The following is a 17,093-nucleotide window of genomic DNA, read 5'->3' on the forward strand; positions in this document are numbered from 1 at the left end:
GGTCGCTGGCGGCTGCACAAGAGCGTGAATGTCCTCAGTGCCACCGCCTCGCACACCTGACAGGGGTTGGTTCAAATGCTCACTTTGATGTATATTTTATAACAGTAATTTTTTTTTTAAAAAAAGGGCAAAACAAATTTTAAGGGCAAACTGTTAAATCGGACTTTTCACCAACAGCATTTTTTTCAGTCACAGTTTCAATCAACACAGACTTTGTCACATTTTTCCCCCCTTTGCTTCTAAAATTGCAGGAAAACGCCTGTGTTGTCCATGCGCGCGCGGGCACACACACACACACACACTCCCCGGTTGTGGAAATGCACGTGAGCACAGCAGTGCTAGAGCCATTTGGGCTGAGACGCCCTGGGAAACGAGAGCGGCCGAAACCCAGCCCAGCCCCTGAGAGCGCTGGACACACTCTCTGCACTGCCTGCGTCCCCGACACTCCCCGTTTAATGATGGATGTCCACTCTGCCTCAGGTGACAATGTCTGAGTGTCTCTTCCCTGGCCCTCCCACCTCGGTGTCTCACAGCAGCAAAGAGACACTGTGCAGACTCCCCCATCCCCGTCTCCATCCCCGTCCCAGGGCGGGACGCCCCTACCTTTCTGAGAAACAGTTTCTGCAGCGTCCTGTGTGGCAGCCTGGTCATCGCTTGTCCTCAGAGCCCGGCGGCTCCACAACCTCTGAGCCACTCTGCCCGCCCACCCCCAGCTGTGCCTCCCCCACCCCCCGCCCTCCGCCCTCCAGCCGCAAAGATTCCCATCAAAGGAGTCGAGCTGCTGGTCCCCCCCCAAACCCCCCACACACGTGAGCACGGGTCAGGCTGTGAACCGCAGCAGCGCTGACCAGACCCAGCGGGACTCCCAGAGGGAGGGAGGGGAGAGGAGGGGAGGGGAGGGGCCCACTTCTCCTCTAACTGCCTAGTTGCCAACACAGCCGAGTCCTCACACGTGTAAACAGCATCTCTGGCCGAATCCCAGTCACATCCCACAAGTCGAATGTTCAACACAGAGCCCCAGCGCGGGGCTGGCAGTGGGACCCCTTCTCGCAGCACACCTGCCACCTGCCACCTGCCAGAGCCCAGAAAGGCTCCTCCCAGTCTTCTCGTCATTGTCGCTGTGACTAAAAGAGGGAAGTAAGTAAACCTGGTTGCTCATTTGTTTGTTTGGTTTTCTTTAGGGGTTGCTGGGTCAGCGAACACATGTTGATTTAGCAAAGACTGCGCTGGCCACTGTGTTACTCTTCAGTAATACCTCGCCACACGGGCACGCACACAGGCACACACACACCCATACACGCACATGCACACACACGACGCGCACACGGTCACACGCTCTCTCTCTGCAACTCCGACATCCTGACTTAGAGCACGTCCTGTCCAGGTAACAGAAAAGTCTGCTTTGCCGTCCTTGTGACACTGAGTCCCCGCGTCCCCGTAGAACAGCCACGCCCTCCATGGCTGTCACTCACATCAAGCCCGGTCTGGGGACCGCCGGGGGGGGGGCATGCCGGGTGTAGCGTGAAAGCAACCTCTGAGCGCAGAGACCAATGCTGGTGGAGAGGGTCCTTTCTCCTTTTATTTCTTCAGCTCCTTGTTTGCACAGAAACAGGCTCTTCTTGAGGAGACCCTACGGAAAAACTACCGACTAATGACTGGTTTTTAGGCAACAGACAACCGAAGTCAGGGTTCAGCACGTGGATGTGGACACAAGCTGGTCGGAAAATACAGGGCTTGAAAACAAGGCATGAAAGTCGAGGAAAAGTCAAGACCGAAACGGACGGAAATGGCCCTGATTTAGGGACAGCCCCGTCCACCCCTCCCTGACTCGAAGACATTGAAATAGAGAGCGTGACCTTTTCCAATCCGACGCAGAGCGGAAGCACAACTGTCCCTTCTCCAGGGGGTGCTGGTCCGTGGAGCTAGTGACCAAAACCACTTTTCCTTGTTGCTTTGCTCTGGGGGCACATGTGCTGTGTGTGCTCTTTCTCTTGGATGCATTCATCCATGTATGTCATATCCGTGGGCGTGTGTGTGTGTGTGTACATGTGCATACAAAGTCCACACAACAGCACTGAACAGAGTGGGGTCAGCCCTTGGGGGGGTGCATGTGAAGGTGTGATTTTTATTAACCACACGTCCCATTAGAAAAGCTGCTCGGAGCCGATGACACAGGACGTGTAGAACAGTATGCGGACATCTGCCATGGTACAGTGTCTCTCCCATCCGGGGCCCTGACCGTTCATTGGTATCTTCCAGGCAGAAGGGTGACGCCCTTGCGCTGTGGCTTTGAGAATAAGGCAGGGTTTGTTCCCAGACCGAGCAAATGGCTATAAAATGGGAACGAATGGAAACTAGCCTTCTCCTGTTCTCACCAGATTTCTTCCCCGGTGTTTTGTTTGGTTCCAGGCAGTCCCTGCGCCTCTGTCTTGAATCGCCCGTTTGTCAAATCCTTAGAAGCTGAACAGTCTCAGTTCTATTTCTTCTCCCCCTCCCCCCCCCACACACAAAAGCCCACACCTCGCACCTTCCGAAACTTCTGGATCTTAAAATCCACTGGGACTGGCTGATTGGGCTTATCTGGGGCACAAATGTTTTGTACACAGAATAAAATTAAAAGGCTCCTTGGGAAACGGATGAAGCATTTCTGTATCTCAGCACATAGCTCTCTGGTCCGCCAGCTATAAGAAGAAACCCCCAGAGCTGAGCAGCAAGCCCTTCCCCCCACCACAGCCGCTCACAAAGCTCAGGGCTGACCCTGTGGCTACAGGTGGTGCTCAGGACGGAGCCCCCACCCCCGTCTGGCTCTCGGACACGGGGAGTCTGAGGTCTGTCCTTTTTCCTGGGAAACTACCCAGGTTAGGTGAACACAAGCCACAGGAAAACTTGAAAAAGGTTCAACCTGGAGCGTCGTCTTTCCTTCAACACCATGTGACCCGAGTCACTCGAAACCGCCGGCCGAAGGGCCACTCTCGTTGGCCACCTGGGGCGGGGTGCACGTGCCGGAGCAGAGAGCAGGACGGGGCGCAGGGGCGCGGAGGGTCTGAGCAGGCTGTCCGTAGCAGTCTCTGAGCTACGCCCCTGCCACTCAGTGCTCACTCCCGTAAGAATTAAAAGGCAATTCTCTGTGGCTTGGTTCCTTTTGAAAACGCATTAGCCAAACTGGTCAGATCTTTGATCCGGGGCTGAAGGGCAGTCCCGTCCGATCCCGCGGCTCTGCCACAGACACCTGGCGTCTTTAATGAGACTTAATTGCAGGTATGTGTGAGGATGTGAACGGGATGTTGTCATGGTGACGATGAGAAGAAATTACCTCTTAGTTTAGGCAGGAGAGCTTGTCATCACCATCTTGGCTTACTTATCTTCCAAACTGTATTCTAAAAGGAAATTATTTTGGAAAGCCTCTCTCAGTGCCCGCCGGTCACCGCTTCAAAGGGACTGGAACTGCGGTCCTCAGGGGGCACCTGGCCTCTAGCCGGCAGAACAAGATGCTGGCAGGGTCAGGCCGGAGAGACGGACCACCGGGACAGAGAGCGCCCGGTCGAGCGTCCGTCAGCCCAGTCGAGGCACCGGTGTGTGCCTTCTCCGTGAAACCTAGGACCCCGTTTCTTTCTTTTTCTTTTTTTTTTTTTTTTGCATTTTTCTGAAGCTGGAAACAGGGAGAGACAGTCAGACAGACTCCCGCATGCGCCCGACCGGGATCCACCCGGCACGCCCACCATGGGGCAACGCTCTGCCCACCAGGGGGCGATGTTCTGCCCATCCTGGGCGTCGCCATGTTGTGACCAGAGCCACTCTAGCGCCTGAGGCAGAGGCCACAGAGCCATCCCCAGCGCCCGGGCCATCTTTGCTCCAATGGAGCCTTGGCTGCGGGAGGGGAAGAGAGAGACAGAGAGGAAAGCGCGGCAGAGGGGTGGAGAAGCAAATGGGCGCTTCTCCTGTGTGCCCTGGCCGGGAATCGAACCCGGGTCCTCCGCACGCTAGGCCGACGCTCTACCGCTGAGCCAACCAGCCAGGGCGGGTCCCGTTTCTTTGCTTCCACACAGACTCGGAATGGATCAGCCTCGAGCTGTGGTGTCCAAGACGACTCCAGGTGTCCATCTTTCAGCACCCCGGCCCCGGGAGGGAGGGAGGGCGGGCTGAAGCATCTGGACTGGAATAAAGAACCCAGGATGGCGGGGTTGCCAGATGGAAGCTGCCAGAACGGCGAGCCTGCCGGACCTCTGAGGACCCCCTCCCCCCGGCTGGGCGAGCTCGTGAGACAAACGCAAGCCTGCGGAGGTCAGGCCCCGGGACTCGGGGCTCACCAGTCACCACAAACAAAGGAGTCTCGTCCATCCTACAGCTCACGGACAGGCCCAGCGCTCAGCAGGCTGCCCAGGGCCATGGGCAGCCCGCCGTCGCGGAGAAGAAATAGTCGCTGGGTTGAACTTCCAGTAGCTGATAAAAGACAGCCGCCATTTCCCGCGGCTCTTATTCACCCCGAGATCGTAGCTCGGAAAAACGCTGGCCTGCGTTAGAGGACAGGGCAGACGACGTCAAGCTAGCGTGTATATAAAAGCATCTTACTCGTTTGAAGGACACGGCAAAGCACGGGCGTTTGGCGGGCAGAGGGCAAATGACTCAACGTCTCGTGGCCGGCCTATCCTCGTCTGCAAAACACGACAGTAAGAGGGAGCCGGTAACCACGGAGAACAGGCCGGGACCGGGGCGGGCGCTCAGTCGTGACCGGCTCTTCTGATGAGTGGCAGGGGCTGGGGGGAGGGGGAGGTGAGCGTGCGGCCCCCCCACCCCACAGTGATGTGGTTCCCAGGGCCCGTTCCAAAGGAGCAAGGCCACTTCCCACCCCTCTTGGTTCACCGGAGGTCAGTGTCAAAACGGAGGTGGGAATGGCAGGAGAGCGTCCCAGGCACAGGCGGTCACAGACTTCAAACAGAAAGTTTCCTTTGGGGTTTTTTTGGGGGGAGAGGCGGTGTAATTATGATGATTACAATTTCACACTGCATCAGTAGCAGCGGGGGATGACTCATCCGTTAATGAACTGATGACATCTCTTCCTGCTGTTTGTCACTAACTGTCACTTAATGTCACTTTCAATTGGTGAAATGAATGATCTAAGATCAGAGAAGGATCCGTATGTTACCAAACCCAAGACCTCTATGACACACCATCGCCCTCTGATTATCGTTGTTTCAATATTTTTAGAATGAGCTGAGCCTTCACTGTTTAATTTTTTTTTTTTTTGTATTTCTCTGAAGCTGGAAATGGGGAGACAGACAGATTCCCGCATGCACCCGACCGGGACCCACCCACCCGGCATGCCCACCAGGGGGCGATGCTCTGCCCATCTAGGGCATTGCTCTGCCTCAACCAGAGCCATTCTGGCACCTGAGGCAGAGGCCATGGAACCATCCTCAGTACCCGGGCCAATTTTGCTCCAATGGAGCCTCCACTGCAGGAGGGGAAGAGAGAGACAGAGAAGAAGGAGAGGGGGAGGGTGGAGCAGCAGATGGACGCTTCTCCTGTGTGACCTGGCCGGGACTCCTGCACGCCAGGCTGACGCTCTACTGCTGAGCTAGCCGGCCAGGACTCACTGTCTAATTTCTTAAACAATCATGATGTGCTGGCAGTTTGGAGTTCTTTGTAAATTATGGAAAAACTGCAAAGAAGAAAAATAAAAACTACCTGTGATCCCAGAACTTCCTGAAAAGCCTCAGGAATTTTTTTTTCTATTAATCCTGCCTGTTTTGGGGACATAGTAGAATACGCTACAGTTGGGGCTCCGCCTTCATTTTTTCCCCTAACACCAGTGTTTGCTGTTTTTCTCCAGCTAGCCCAGAATGAAACTGGAGAGTCCGATCTCGAGCACAAGCGTCTCCTGACTCCAAATCTGCCTCTGAAACTGACCTCGTTTCTCCGCGGGTGGGCTCCCGGTTTGGGGTTGACAACGGTGAATGACAACAGCGTTCGCCTCTTTTGTGGTTATTCCAGGGGAAATAAATAGAGTGCAGAGGAGGTAGACGAGCTCCCTTTTTCGTGGCAAGTGTTCCCTTCTGCTGATATCAGTTCTGGAACCTTCCCTGGGTACCCCGCCTGCCTGTCCCTGCGGCCCACGCAGTCCCCAGGTGCCGGCCCACCACCGGGGGCCTTGGGTGCCTTGTTTACGTGTCCAAGGTCTGCAGGGAGGGAGATGCCTCCTCCTGCCGTCACCCCAGCCCCACGCAGCTGTCGCTGTGGGTCACAGCGAGTCACGGCCACCTGGATGGACACAGAGGCCTTGACGACCGCTGAGCTAGCAGTGGCTTCCCGGCAGGCTCTTTGTCCCCCAAACAGACAGAGACACAGGGTTCTGTATCTTATTCCCCGTGCCTGACCCACTTTCTGATGTCACGTGTCACTTTCACCCGTCAGCACCGTCAGAAAGCGAAGCGCGTCTCCGGCTGGGCCCCACGTCCTAGGCTTCGGGGGTCGGAGCAGGGGCGAGGACAGAGCCGGGCCCCACGTCCTAGGCTTCGGGGGTCGGAGCAGAGGCGAGGACAGAGCCGGGCCCCACGTCCTAGGCTTCGGGGGTCGGAGCAGAGGCGAGGACAGAGCCGGGCCCCACGTCCTAGGCTTCGGGGGTCGGAGCAGAGGCGAGGACAGAGCCGGGCCCCACGTCCTAGGCTTCGGGGGTCGGAGCAGAGGCGAGGACAGAGCCGGGCCCCACGTCCTAGGCTTCGGGGGTCGGAGCAGGGGCGAGGACAGAGCCGGGCCCCACGTCCTAGGCTTCGGGGGTCGGAGCAGAGGCGAGGACAGAGCCGGTGGGAAGGACAGAGGGGGCCAGGAAATCAGCCTTCCTCGGGGGCCGGTCTGGCCCAGGATGGGAAAGACCCCGGGTCAGTGAGGAGAAGCCAGCTCACGCTCCAGCTGCAAAATTCTAAGCTGAAAACCTGCTTCTGTGACTCACCCTGGGGCCGCGTGGGGTCCAGGAGCCCCCGCAGCGGGGGCCCCCACGTGCCGAGAACTTGCACAAAGAAGCTGGGCAGTTTAACGGTTGACCAGTGCCGGCTAAGTGGCCGCCACGTTCCAGGCATTTTAATTCTCTCTAAGGTTCTTTCCAAAGGATCCGTTTGAGCCCCGGAGTTATCGTGTTCGTATATGGAAGTCTCTCGGCAAAGAACAGATTGTTGCACAAATGAGCGAAGAATCGAACAAGCATCATGGCACAGACACACACCCCCCCCCCCCGCTGCCACGGCCTGGCACAAGCTGTGTGGTCAGTCCTAGTCCCTCCATCCGGAAGCCGCAGCCTGGCCTCCTGTCCGCGCCATGACCAGGAGCGGCCACTCCCTCTGCCCCAAATAGCAGGGGATCGGAGGGGACGACCTCTTTATCTTACTCCAGTCCCGCTGAGTCAACAGACGACCGAGCAGGACCGTCCGTCCTGGGGAGGGGTCACGCGTGCTCGCTCCAAAGCAGGAAGAAAGGAGAGAAAGGATAGGTGGATGGGGGGGGGGCGGGGGAGGCAGCCCGACAGGCACACACCACTCCCGCTCAGCGACCCCTCACGCAGGACAAATACAACCCCCTCCCATATATATATATATATATATATATATATATATGTATATATGTATATATATATATGTATATAAAACGAGTCAAGAGTGAATTCACAGAGAAAGAGAAAATTCAGTGAGCTGGTAAACTGCCCACCTGGGGAGGCACGCAGAAGAACAGATACAGGTACATCTGTTAGCCACCCAGACAGCCGCCACGCGGTCCGGGTAAAACCGGACGGTTCCTCGTCAGAGGTGCAGTCCACCCACGTTGGCCCCAGCCGCTTCGTCTGTGCCCAGATCGTACACGGGAGGCGTGACCCTCTCAGGCGGTGTGACAGCCGGCTCACCACGCAGACGGGCAGAGAGGACGTCAGGGGAGGGGCAGACGACTCACCTCCCCGCCTCCCCGCCCCCCCCCCCCCCCCCCCGCAACCTCTCTGGCTTGTGCTTCCAGACTATTCCCGGGTGGCGCTGGGAGGTTTGTGCTTTTTTGTCCCAAACCTCAGAAGGGCCTCCTGTCAGGCATGTTCAAGGCGAAGCTGAAAACGCGGCCATGTCCTGGTTGGAGTTGGGGGAGCAGACGGAGTCCGGGTGCTGCCACACGGCCCCCCGGGGCTCTCTGCAGGGCCCTGACATGGGATGTGACCAGCAGGCAGGGTCCTGATGGAAACTACGCCCCCTCTTGGGCCATGGCTCTGACTGAGGCCACCTGGCAGGACTGGTCACTGATTTCTAGGGGGTGCTTCAGGGTGACCACCGAGAGGGGTACCCGGTTCTCATGACCCACTGGACACATTCTCGTTCCATCTGCCTGCATGCATTTCTGTGATCAAGGGACAGAAACACGCTGGGTGCTGGGAGTTGCCCCTCCCGTTCCGCGGGGCCCCCTTGGCGTCAACACGGATGGTCCGTGGAAAACCATCCCTTTCGATTTTTATCTTTTCAGGAGACAGCGCTCCTCGCCCGTCGGTATAAAGCCCAAGTTTTGCTAAAAATCGCCACCTAGCAGTGCCTAGTCTCCTTCCTCAACAGGGTCCCACTCGACTGACAGGAGGTCGCGGGGACAGAGGGGAGGGGGCTGCCTCTTCCCACCGCCACAGGCCTTGTTTCCGCGGTTTGTTTCAGACGAGGAGGCAGACACGCTCCTCGTCGCTCAGCTAAAAGAATCGCGGCCACCTGGAGGCTTTACATCCCCGTCCATCGTCCCCACCAACCTCCCAGTCGGCCGACGTGGTGTTTCTGTCTAATGAGGAAATCTAATCTGTACAAGAAACCTTCTTTCTATGGACATTATTGCGGTGACGCTGATTAACATAATCACATGGGTCTCCGGTGCCCAACGCCACAGCACCTCGCTGTACACGGAACTGTGTGCTCACAGCCCCTTTCCGAGTCAAGTGTTCATCGACCACCAAAGAAACTTTTTTTATTTCCACCCAGTTCTTTGTGGCAGGCTTGTTAGAAGCCGAGCGTGCAAACAAAGTAAGACAGTGGACTCAGTGGTGGGCGGTGCACAGTGGGGACGGGCAGCAGTCAACAGCCAGGGTGCGGTCACGCTCTCACCGACCCTGCGGCCTTGGGCCCAGGTTCACAGGCCCTAGGTACCAGCCCTGAGGACTCACAGGCCCATGGTGAGCTGTCAAGAAGCCGACTGCGTCTCCATGGAGCCCCAGCCCGCACAGGTCACAGGGCAGCCCGCACCTTCACCAGGCCAGGGACGCAGGGCTACTAGCAAGCTGCCATCCCTGGCCGGTTGGCTCAATGGTAGAGCATCTGCCCGGTATGTGGAAGTCTCTGGTTCGATTCCCGGCCAGGGCACACAGGAGAGGTACCCATCTGCTTCTCCACCCCTCCCCTTTTCCTTCCTCTCTGTCTCTCTCTTCCCCTCCCATAGCCGAGGCTCCACTGGAGCAAAGTTGGCCTGGGCGCTGGGGATGGCTCCATGGCCTCTGCCTCAGGCACTGGGGTGGCTCTGGTTGCAACAGAGTGACACCCCAGATGGGCAGAGCATCGCCCCCTGGTGGGCATGCTGGGTGGATCCTGATCGGGCGTGTGCGAGAGTCTGTCTGACTGCCTCCCCTCCTCTCACTGAATAAAGGAAAAGAAAGCTGTTAAATACACAGAAAACCAGGAGTACTTTTGTTTCATTTATGTGAATGCATAAAACTACATTCTCATTCTGACTAAAGACGCCCGGCCGGGACCACCATACCTGCCACTCCCACAGTGACACTCAGCCAGACAGTCACCGAGGCCACAGCTTCTCCAGTGCACCCAGCACCGTACCCACCAGGAAGAATGTCACCATGCCAACCTCATAGCTGCTTGAAATACCACCAGAAATCCACCTCCACCTCAAATGACCCATCTGGGGGCCCGATTCCCAGAGAGGAATCCAATGGGAACCCGTACGCCGCGTGTGGGGGGCTGAGAGAGCTGGTGGACCACCCACCCACTGCCTGCGGGCAGACAGACCGGGCCCATTCGTCTCGTTTTGCCGCCTCTTTTGCGGTTTGTAACTCCAGCTTCCTGGGAAAGCGCCTGGCAGGATTTTTAAAAGCATACTGTCCTATAGATCAGTGGTCCCCAACCTTTTTTGGGCCATGGACCAGTTTAATGTCAGAAAGTATTTTCACAGACTGGCCTTTGATGGATAAATGTATCATGTGACCGAGACAAGCGTCAAGAGTGAGTCTTAGATGGATGTAACAGAGGGAATCTGGTCATTTTTTAAAAATAAAACATAGTTCAGACTTAAATATAAATAAAACAGAAATAATGTAAGTTATTTATTCTTTCTCTGCAGACCAGTAGCAAATGGCCCACGGACCGGTACCGGTCCACGGCCCGGGGGTTGGGGACCACTGCTGTAGAGGATCTCCCCTCCTCTGGTCACACGCATGCAGAATAAAACTCCCAGTCTTTTAACAGAAGGCAGGACACTTCCGGCGTCTGGCACCAGGCAGACCCCTGCTGAGCACAGACAGCATCGCCCAACCCAAGGCCCCGAAAACCACATCACTCAGGACGTCAAACACTTTCCACAGCGCTGCGTCGAGCTCCGTTCTTCCAAACGCACGCACAGACGGCTCTGCTGGACTTTGGGCAGTGTAAAAAATAAAAAAATTGAGGAAACGGATAAAAGACTTTTACAGCTAACTTAAAAAAAAAATGTGACCCCTATTTGCACAGAGAAGCAAGCCAACGGGCATGTTTCTTACCTCGACAGGCGCGGCAGGTCTTGCTTCCTGTGAGGTTGAGTCCCTCTTGTCCTGTTCAAGCAGAAAGTGAAGAGAGAATTCTTTAAGTCACCGGATGTCACGGGCCACGAGCAGCTTCGTCAGCAAGGACAGGGACACAGGCACTCACCATGGCTGGGCATTTTTTGCTCCTAAATACTAATCTCCACATGGTTCTCAATAGTCTGGGGAGTTTCTTCTCTTTCTTGCTGTCAGGAAGCCCGTTAGCAAGTTCCCAAAAGAAGGGAACTTGCAAACATTTTGTGCAATGCTTACACTCAGCCAGAGGAAGTGATGGTGTACGCACTGCTAACCTCAGAGCTCAGCCAGAAAAGACACTTGTTTCATCTCCGTATACAATGTTACACTGGTCCCTCACGGGACTGGGCTGACATCTGATGGGGACTTCTAGCCATTCTATCCAAGGCATTCCTTCCCGCTCTCGGGGAGCAAAGACGTTTAACCTGCACACGCACTAACGTGCACCCCGATCACAAGGCTAGTCACGGTCCGTCCCAGCGGTTCAGCCCAAGTGCCGGCACCGACCAGACCACCCACCAGTCCACCGGCCTCGGTTTCCCGTTTGCCAAGTCACGGTGAGGCAGAGCCTACCCTGTGGGGGCCGCTGGGAGAAAGGGGGGAGACGTTTTCAGGACCCAGCATACAGTAGTCGTCAGTCACCGCTGCCCGTGACAATGATGTAGAGCAGGCGTCCCCAAACTACGGCCCGCGGGCCGCATGTGACCCCCCGAGGCTATTTTTCTGGCCCTCCGCCGCACTTCCGGAAGGGGCACCTCTTTCATTGGTGGTCAGTGAGAGGAGCACTGTATGTGGTGGCCCTCCAACGGTCTGAGGGACAGTGAACTGGCCCCCTGTATAAAAAGTTTGGGGACCCCTGAAGGGGCTTCCCAAACTGGAGGCCCCCAGGACAGCTCGCCCTTCTCTGAGGACACTGGCACCCGTTTCTCTCGTCGGTGAGCTTTCAGCTCTTGCCCCCACCCCCAACTCCCGCCCCGAGGTGTCTGAACAGACCTAACTGTCCTCATTTCCGACAGGGGTGCTGCTATCTGGCCCGTGGGGGCGCAGTGGCACAGGAGCAGCAGCAGGGGGCGCCGCGGGACACAGGCAAGAGGACCGCGTTCTATTTCTCACAGAAAACCCGGCCAGACATCCACATCGCGGTCCGCCGTTTCGAAACCATTGAGAAATGACCTAAACGGTTTATGTAAGACGTTGGGGGCCTCCAGACGGTTCTCTGCCCTATGGATTCCCTAACGTGTGCTGGGATGGTGGGTGGCTGCAGCCAACACCCCCCACACCGCCCCCGCCCCCCACATACGTGCTGGAGTCTCACAGTCCTGCCGCTGCTGGCCGGCTAGTGTGGACGGTGGTGCAGCCACACCAAGTCCACCAGGAGGTGGCAGCAGAGGACACAGCCAGCGGTGTCCCCAGGGTGGTCACCTGCTGCAGGAGAAACCGGGCCTTGGTTCTGTGGGGCCTCCCCACGTGCTCCCAAGGGAAGGGTTGCTAATTCCACTCGCGGCCCACGTTGCAGAAAAGGTGAATCTGTTTTTCTTAACCTGCGCCTCCCTGCAAGGTCCCCCTCCCCTCCCCCTGGGGACCCCTGGCGCCTTCCGGTCTCTCGACTCTATTGGGCTCGTGGGTGATGTTGCAGCGTCCACCCGCAGAGCCGCCCTCTTCAGCTGCTGGCTGGTCCTGGATTGTGGCCTGAGACTTTTCTAGGTGAAGCCGGCCAAGAGGAAGAGAGTGACCATGCTCAGCGGGGGACAGGCCATGACTGGAAAAGGGGTGTTCCGATGTCGGCCCTGCCCCCTCCCATTTCCTCCAGCAATGCACAAGGGTTCCCATTTCTCCGCCATCTTACTCAAAACCTCTCATTTTCTATTATTATTATCACTAATATAATTACTGCCATCCTAATTCAGGGGTCGTCAAACTTTTTATAAAAACCGCCCACTTTTGCAGTGCTGGTCAACCTGGTCCCTACCGCCCACTAGTGGGCGGTACCGCTTTCACGATGGGCCAATCGCAGCGCTGTTTGGTTGCGCGGTGGGGACTAGGTTGACCAGCACTGCAAAAGTGGGCGGTCTTTATAAAAAGTTTGAAGACCCCTGCCAGGTGCCAGTGGTGTCTCCCGGTGGCATGGCTCTGCGTTTTCCTAATGCTCAGTGTGATGAGCATCTTTTCACGCGCTGGCTGGACATCTGTGCAGCTTCTGTGCAGAAAAGTCTATTCAAGTCCATTGCCCTTTCTGAAATGGTGTTGTTTGCCTTTTTTGTTATTCAGGCTTAGGCAGTAACACCCGTGGTGGTACAGGGGAGGGGACCCGGCCCTGCGTGAAGCTGGGACCGTCAGGAGCCCGGCTTTGGTGAAGGGGTCAGCTGGTCAGCGTAAGACAAACACGGAAGCTGACCTAGCTTGTCTTGGGCTCAGGTTAAACGATAGTTTTAAGTCATCCCAGATAAATGGACAGGCCGGACCTGTGCCTCCCCTGAGTTGGGACAGGACTGTATAATGGCAGCAGCAGTTTCACGTGAGAGTCAGTCTACACCAGGGACACCCCCAGGTCGCCCGGCAGACGCAGGCACAGACGCCTCCTGACCACGGTGAGACGCCAGGCCGCCAGCACCTTGCCTGGAAGTCCGAGCGAGGCTGGAGGGTGCGCTCAGCATCAGAGGTCTCGGAAACCCCAGGAGACGGCGCGCCCTGGGAAGAGAGGGCGGCTACCGGTGACCGGTGACCAGGGCAGCGCAGTGGTGGAGCGGAGACCGCAGAGAGCAGGCGAGCGGCGTACGAGGGCGGAGACTCGGCACGCACCGTGAAGGAAACGGAGGGGAACGCACTGGGGGGAGTCAGGTAAAGTGCCGACGGTTCGCAGACAGCACGCCTCTCTGTAACATGCAGGGGGTCACGCCAGCGATCTGTTCGTGCTACCAGAGACCACGGAAAGGCTAGCGGGCACAAGAGCAGCAGACACAAGGTCACAGTGCTTTGGCTGAGCAGCAGGAAATGATTTTAAAGAGACGGCACTTGTAATCGCAAAAAAACAAGAACAAACAAACAAAAAACCCCTGCACTTCAGAGTTTTAAGAGAAACACGTTGTGGCCCAAGAGTTCTCTAGTCAAACCAGCTGTTATTCAGACTTAGGACAACAGACAGAAAGTCTCGACTCACCGCCCGTCTTCCTCAGCTCGGGCTGCTGTGACAACATGTGACAGACTGGTGGCTCGTCAAGAATGAAAGTTATGCTTGACCAGGCGGTGGCGCAGTGAATAGAGCGTCAGACTGGGACGCGGAGGACCCAGGTTTGAAACCCCGAGGTCATCAGCGTGAGCGCGGGCTCATCTGGTTTGAGCAAAAGCCCACCAGCTTGAACCCAAGGTCACTGGCTTGAGCAAGGGGTCACTTGGTCTGCTGTAGCCCCCCCCCCCCCCCGTCAAGAAACATATAAGAAATCAATCAATGAACGACTAAGGTGCCACAATGAAGAATTGATGCTTCTCATCTCTCTCCCTTCCTGTCTGTCTGTCCCGATCTGTCCCTCTCTCTGTCTCTCTCCATCATAAAATAATAAAAAATAAAATAAATAAAATAAAAAATGAATGTTATTTCTCAGAGTCCGGGGGCTGGACGTCTGAGGTCAAGGTGCCAGTGTGCGGGGTTCTGGTGAGTGGCCTCTTCCTCGCTCAGAGCTGGCTGGCCCCTCCCTGCATCCTTGCTCATAGCTGGCTGGCTCCTCCCTGTGTCCTCGCGTGGAAGGAAGAGGCAGAAGGCCGCTCTCTGGGGTCCCGTTGATAAAGACATCCATCAAATTCTCAGGAGCTCCCCCCCTACATGACTCAACCCCACCCAGAGGCCCCGCCTCCTAACACCCACACGCCAGGATAACGGTTTCAACATGTGAATTTCAGAGGGGAGGCGGAGATACATGGTAGCATTCACGTTCTTACCCCAGAAGAATTACCTTAGAAAGGACCCTAGTTTAATAAACCCTAATTCAAAATAAAATACATAAGAAAGGAGAATTTACAGATAACTGCCTAGCAGGAAGCAAAGTCAGTCAATCGTAGAATTAGTTGAGCATAATAGTTGCTACTACGGCTATAAAAATGCAAGCAAATGATGTAGAAAAGACACAAAATAATGTATTAATGATAACAGATTTTTAAAAAAAAATTCCTAATAACAATAACAATAAAATATTATAATAACAAATACTTGGTAGAGAAAGAAAACTATAAATGTAAAAAAGTATTTTAAAATTTATTTCAAACAGTGCTAGGATCATAGGTATGTGGCTTTTTATAGAAATATAAATTTTAAAAAGCTAAAGTGTTTTTAAAGAATGCATACCTTCCACATCACTGGAGAAAAAAAAACATGCAAAAAAATCCACATATCAAAAGAGAAAAAAAACACCCCAGAAATAAATGATACCATACTAGATGTTTAGCAGTTGTGTTCCAACTCATCAGTACCCCCTTTATGTCCTTTTATGCTTAATTTTGGCTACATTTTTATCTGTTGAGTGACTGCTCTCACCACGGCCACCAGATGGCAGGAGAGAGGAGTCCCAGAGGGCCGAGAGCGTGACACAAGGGCAGGACTCCCCAGGGGCGCTGGGCTAGGTGGCAGTGCCCAGCCAGGAACGCTGACCCCCACGGCTATTACCTGTGCGCACAGCCCAAGGTCTGTAGAGAAAACTCACCCCAGGAAGTAAAATGTCCTTCCCAAATCAGTCCTAACACATCGTTTTGCATAAGACTTCTAAGATGTAAAATAAGCATTTATGTAAAAAATAAATAAATAAAAATTATTTGACCCAATAACCTATAGTTGATCCGAAGGAAAAATGACTGTGCATGTGGATGTTTATTTATAGTGATTCTATAATGGCGAGACACGGACCATTTGCCCAAATATTCACCAACAGACCCTTGGAAAAATAGATTATAGCCGCGCGATGGGAATGTCTGCCGTTATTAAAATATTTGAGAGCCTTGAGGAAAAGTTATAAAACGTTAAGAAAACCTTGTAAAACGTAGGGGTCGATGTCGATAAGTTAGACAAACTGCGGTGACGTAACCACGGACGCCTACGCAGGTGCTGGCCTCGAGGGCACGGTGGGTGTGCGTGGTGGACTGCAGGTAGAAAGGCCCGGAACACGGTCACGAGGTGAAGAGATCGCCCGCTCGTCAGACTGAGGACCTCTCTGCTTTGTTACAGCGAGGTGACGTCAGATGTTTTCTTTACCCTCGTCCACTTCCTTTCCGTCCTCACACGCACCGTGCTCCTCCTCCTCGAAGCAGGGAGAATACCAGTGTGCGCTGCGTGTATTTATAAAACCGAAGGAAACCCCGCTCTGGCCGGTCAACGTCTGAGACTCCCCACGTGAGCCCATTCGGGACAGACAAGGGTCTGCACATCCCAGCCGGGCTTTTACTGAGCTGGTGGCTGTGTCGAAGCTGTTTCATTCATCCCAAACGGGGAAAATGAAGCCCACGTGGCCTTGAAGTTAACAGAACACAACGCACGCACACAATTGATTCCACTCGAAAACCCTACAGCTACGAGTCGTTAAAACTGGTTCCCAAAGGGAGATGGAACATGACCCTGGGACATCGAAGAGCCGCTACCCAGCCATGGCTCCTGTCACTCATCCCCTGCCCGCCCACCAGGGGTCTTCAAACTTTTTATAAAAACCACCCACTTTTGCAGTGTTGGTCAACCTAGTCCCTACCGCGCAACCAAACAGCGCTGCGATTGGCCCACCATGAAAGCTGGACCGCCCACTAGTGGGCGGTAGGGACCAGGTTGACCAGCACTGCAAAAGTGGGCGGTTTTTATAAAAAGTTTGACAACCTCTGCAAGACAGCAGGTAATCATGAAGATGAGCCCTTCTGGTCCCCTGCACCCAGCTAAGCACCATGGCTCCCTGGAGGAGCTCAGCGCTCAGAGACGCGTGGATGCCGCACGTGGAGAATCAGGTGTGGGGTGCAGGCGCCGGGTGGGACTAAGTCACCAGATCCTGTGCCTGAGCCTGGACTGCCAGGCAGTCCGGAGCAGGGCGGAGGGAAGAGACAAGACAAGCCCGAGCCAGGACAGGGGCCGGGTCCACATCCTGTGGGTGAAGGAAGGGCGGGGCGTGGAAATCGCCTCTGGCTGCTGGGGGGGTCCACTCAGAACTGGCTGTAACCGCTGAGCATGCAATGAGCTTGCTGGGTCTCCATGCACCGTCTCCCCGGCTGAATCGAGTGAACTGTTACTGCCTGGATAGGTGAGCTGTCACCA

General features: G+C 55.3%; 1 protein-coding gene across 1 annotated transcript in view; it reads right to left on the minus strand.

Annotated features, from left to right (window-relative positions):
* RPS6KA2 (ribosomal protein S6 kinase A2) overlaps positions 1 to 17,093 on the minus strand; it is a 251,982-nt gene that overhangs the window by 199,503 nt on the left and 35,386 nt on the right. Inside the window, exon 3 of the mRNA XM_066248033.1 lies at positions 10,763 to 10,813. Within this exon, the coding sequence (XP_066104130.1) occupies positions 10,763 to 10,813 (51 nt within the window). The remainder of the gene's footprint in view (positions 1 to 10,762; positions 10,814 to 17,093) is intronic.

Source organism: Saccopteryx bilineata, chromosome 12 (genome assembly GCF_036850765.1).
Source record: "Saccopteryx bilineata isolate mSacBil1 chromosome 12, mSacBil1_pri_phased_curated, whole genome shotgun sequence".
In the NCBI taxonomy this organism is placed as follows: Eukaryota; Metazoa; Chordata; class Mammalia; order Chiroptera; family Emballonuridae; genus Saccopteryx; species Saccopteryx bilineata.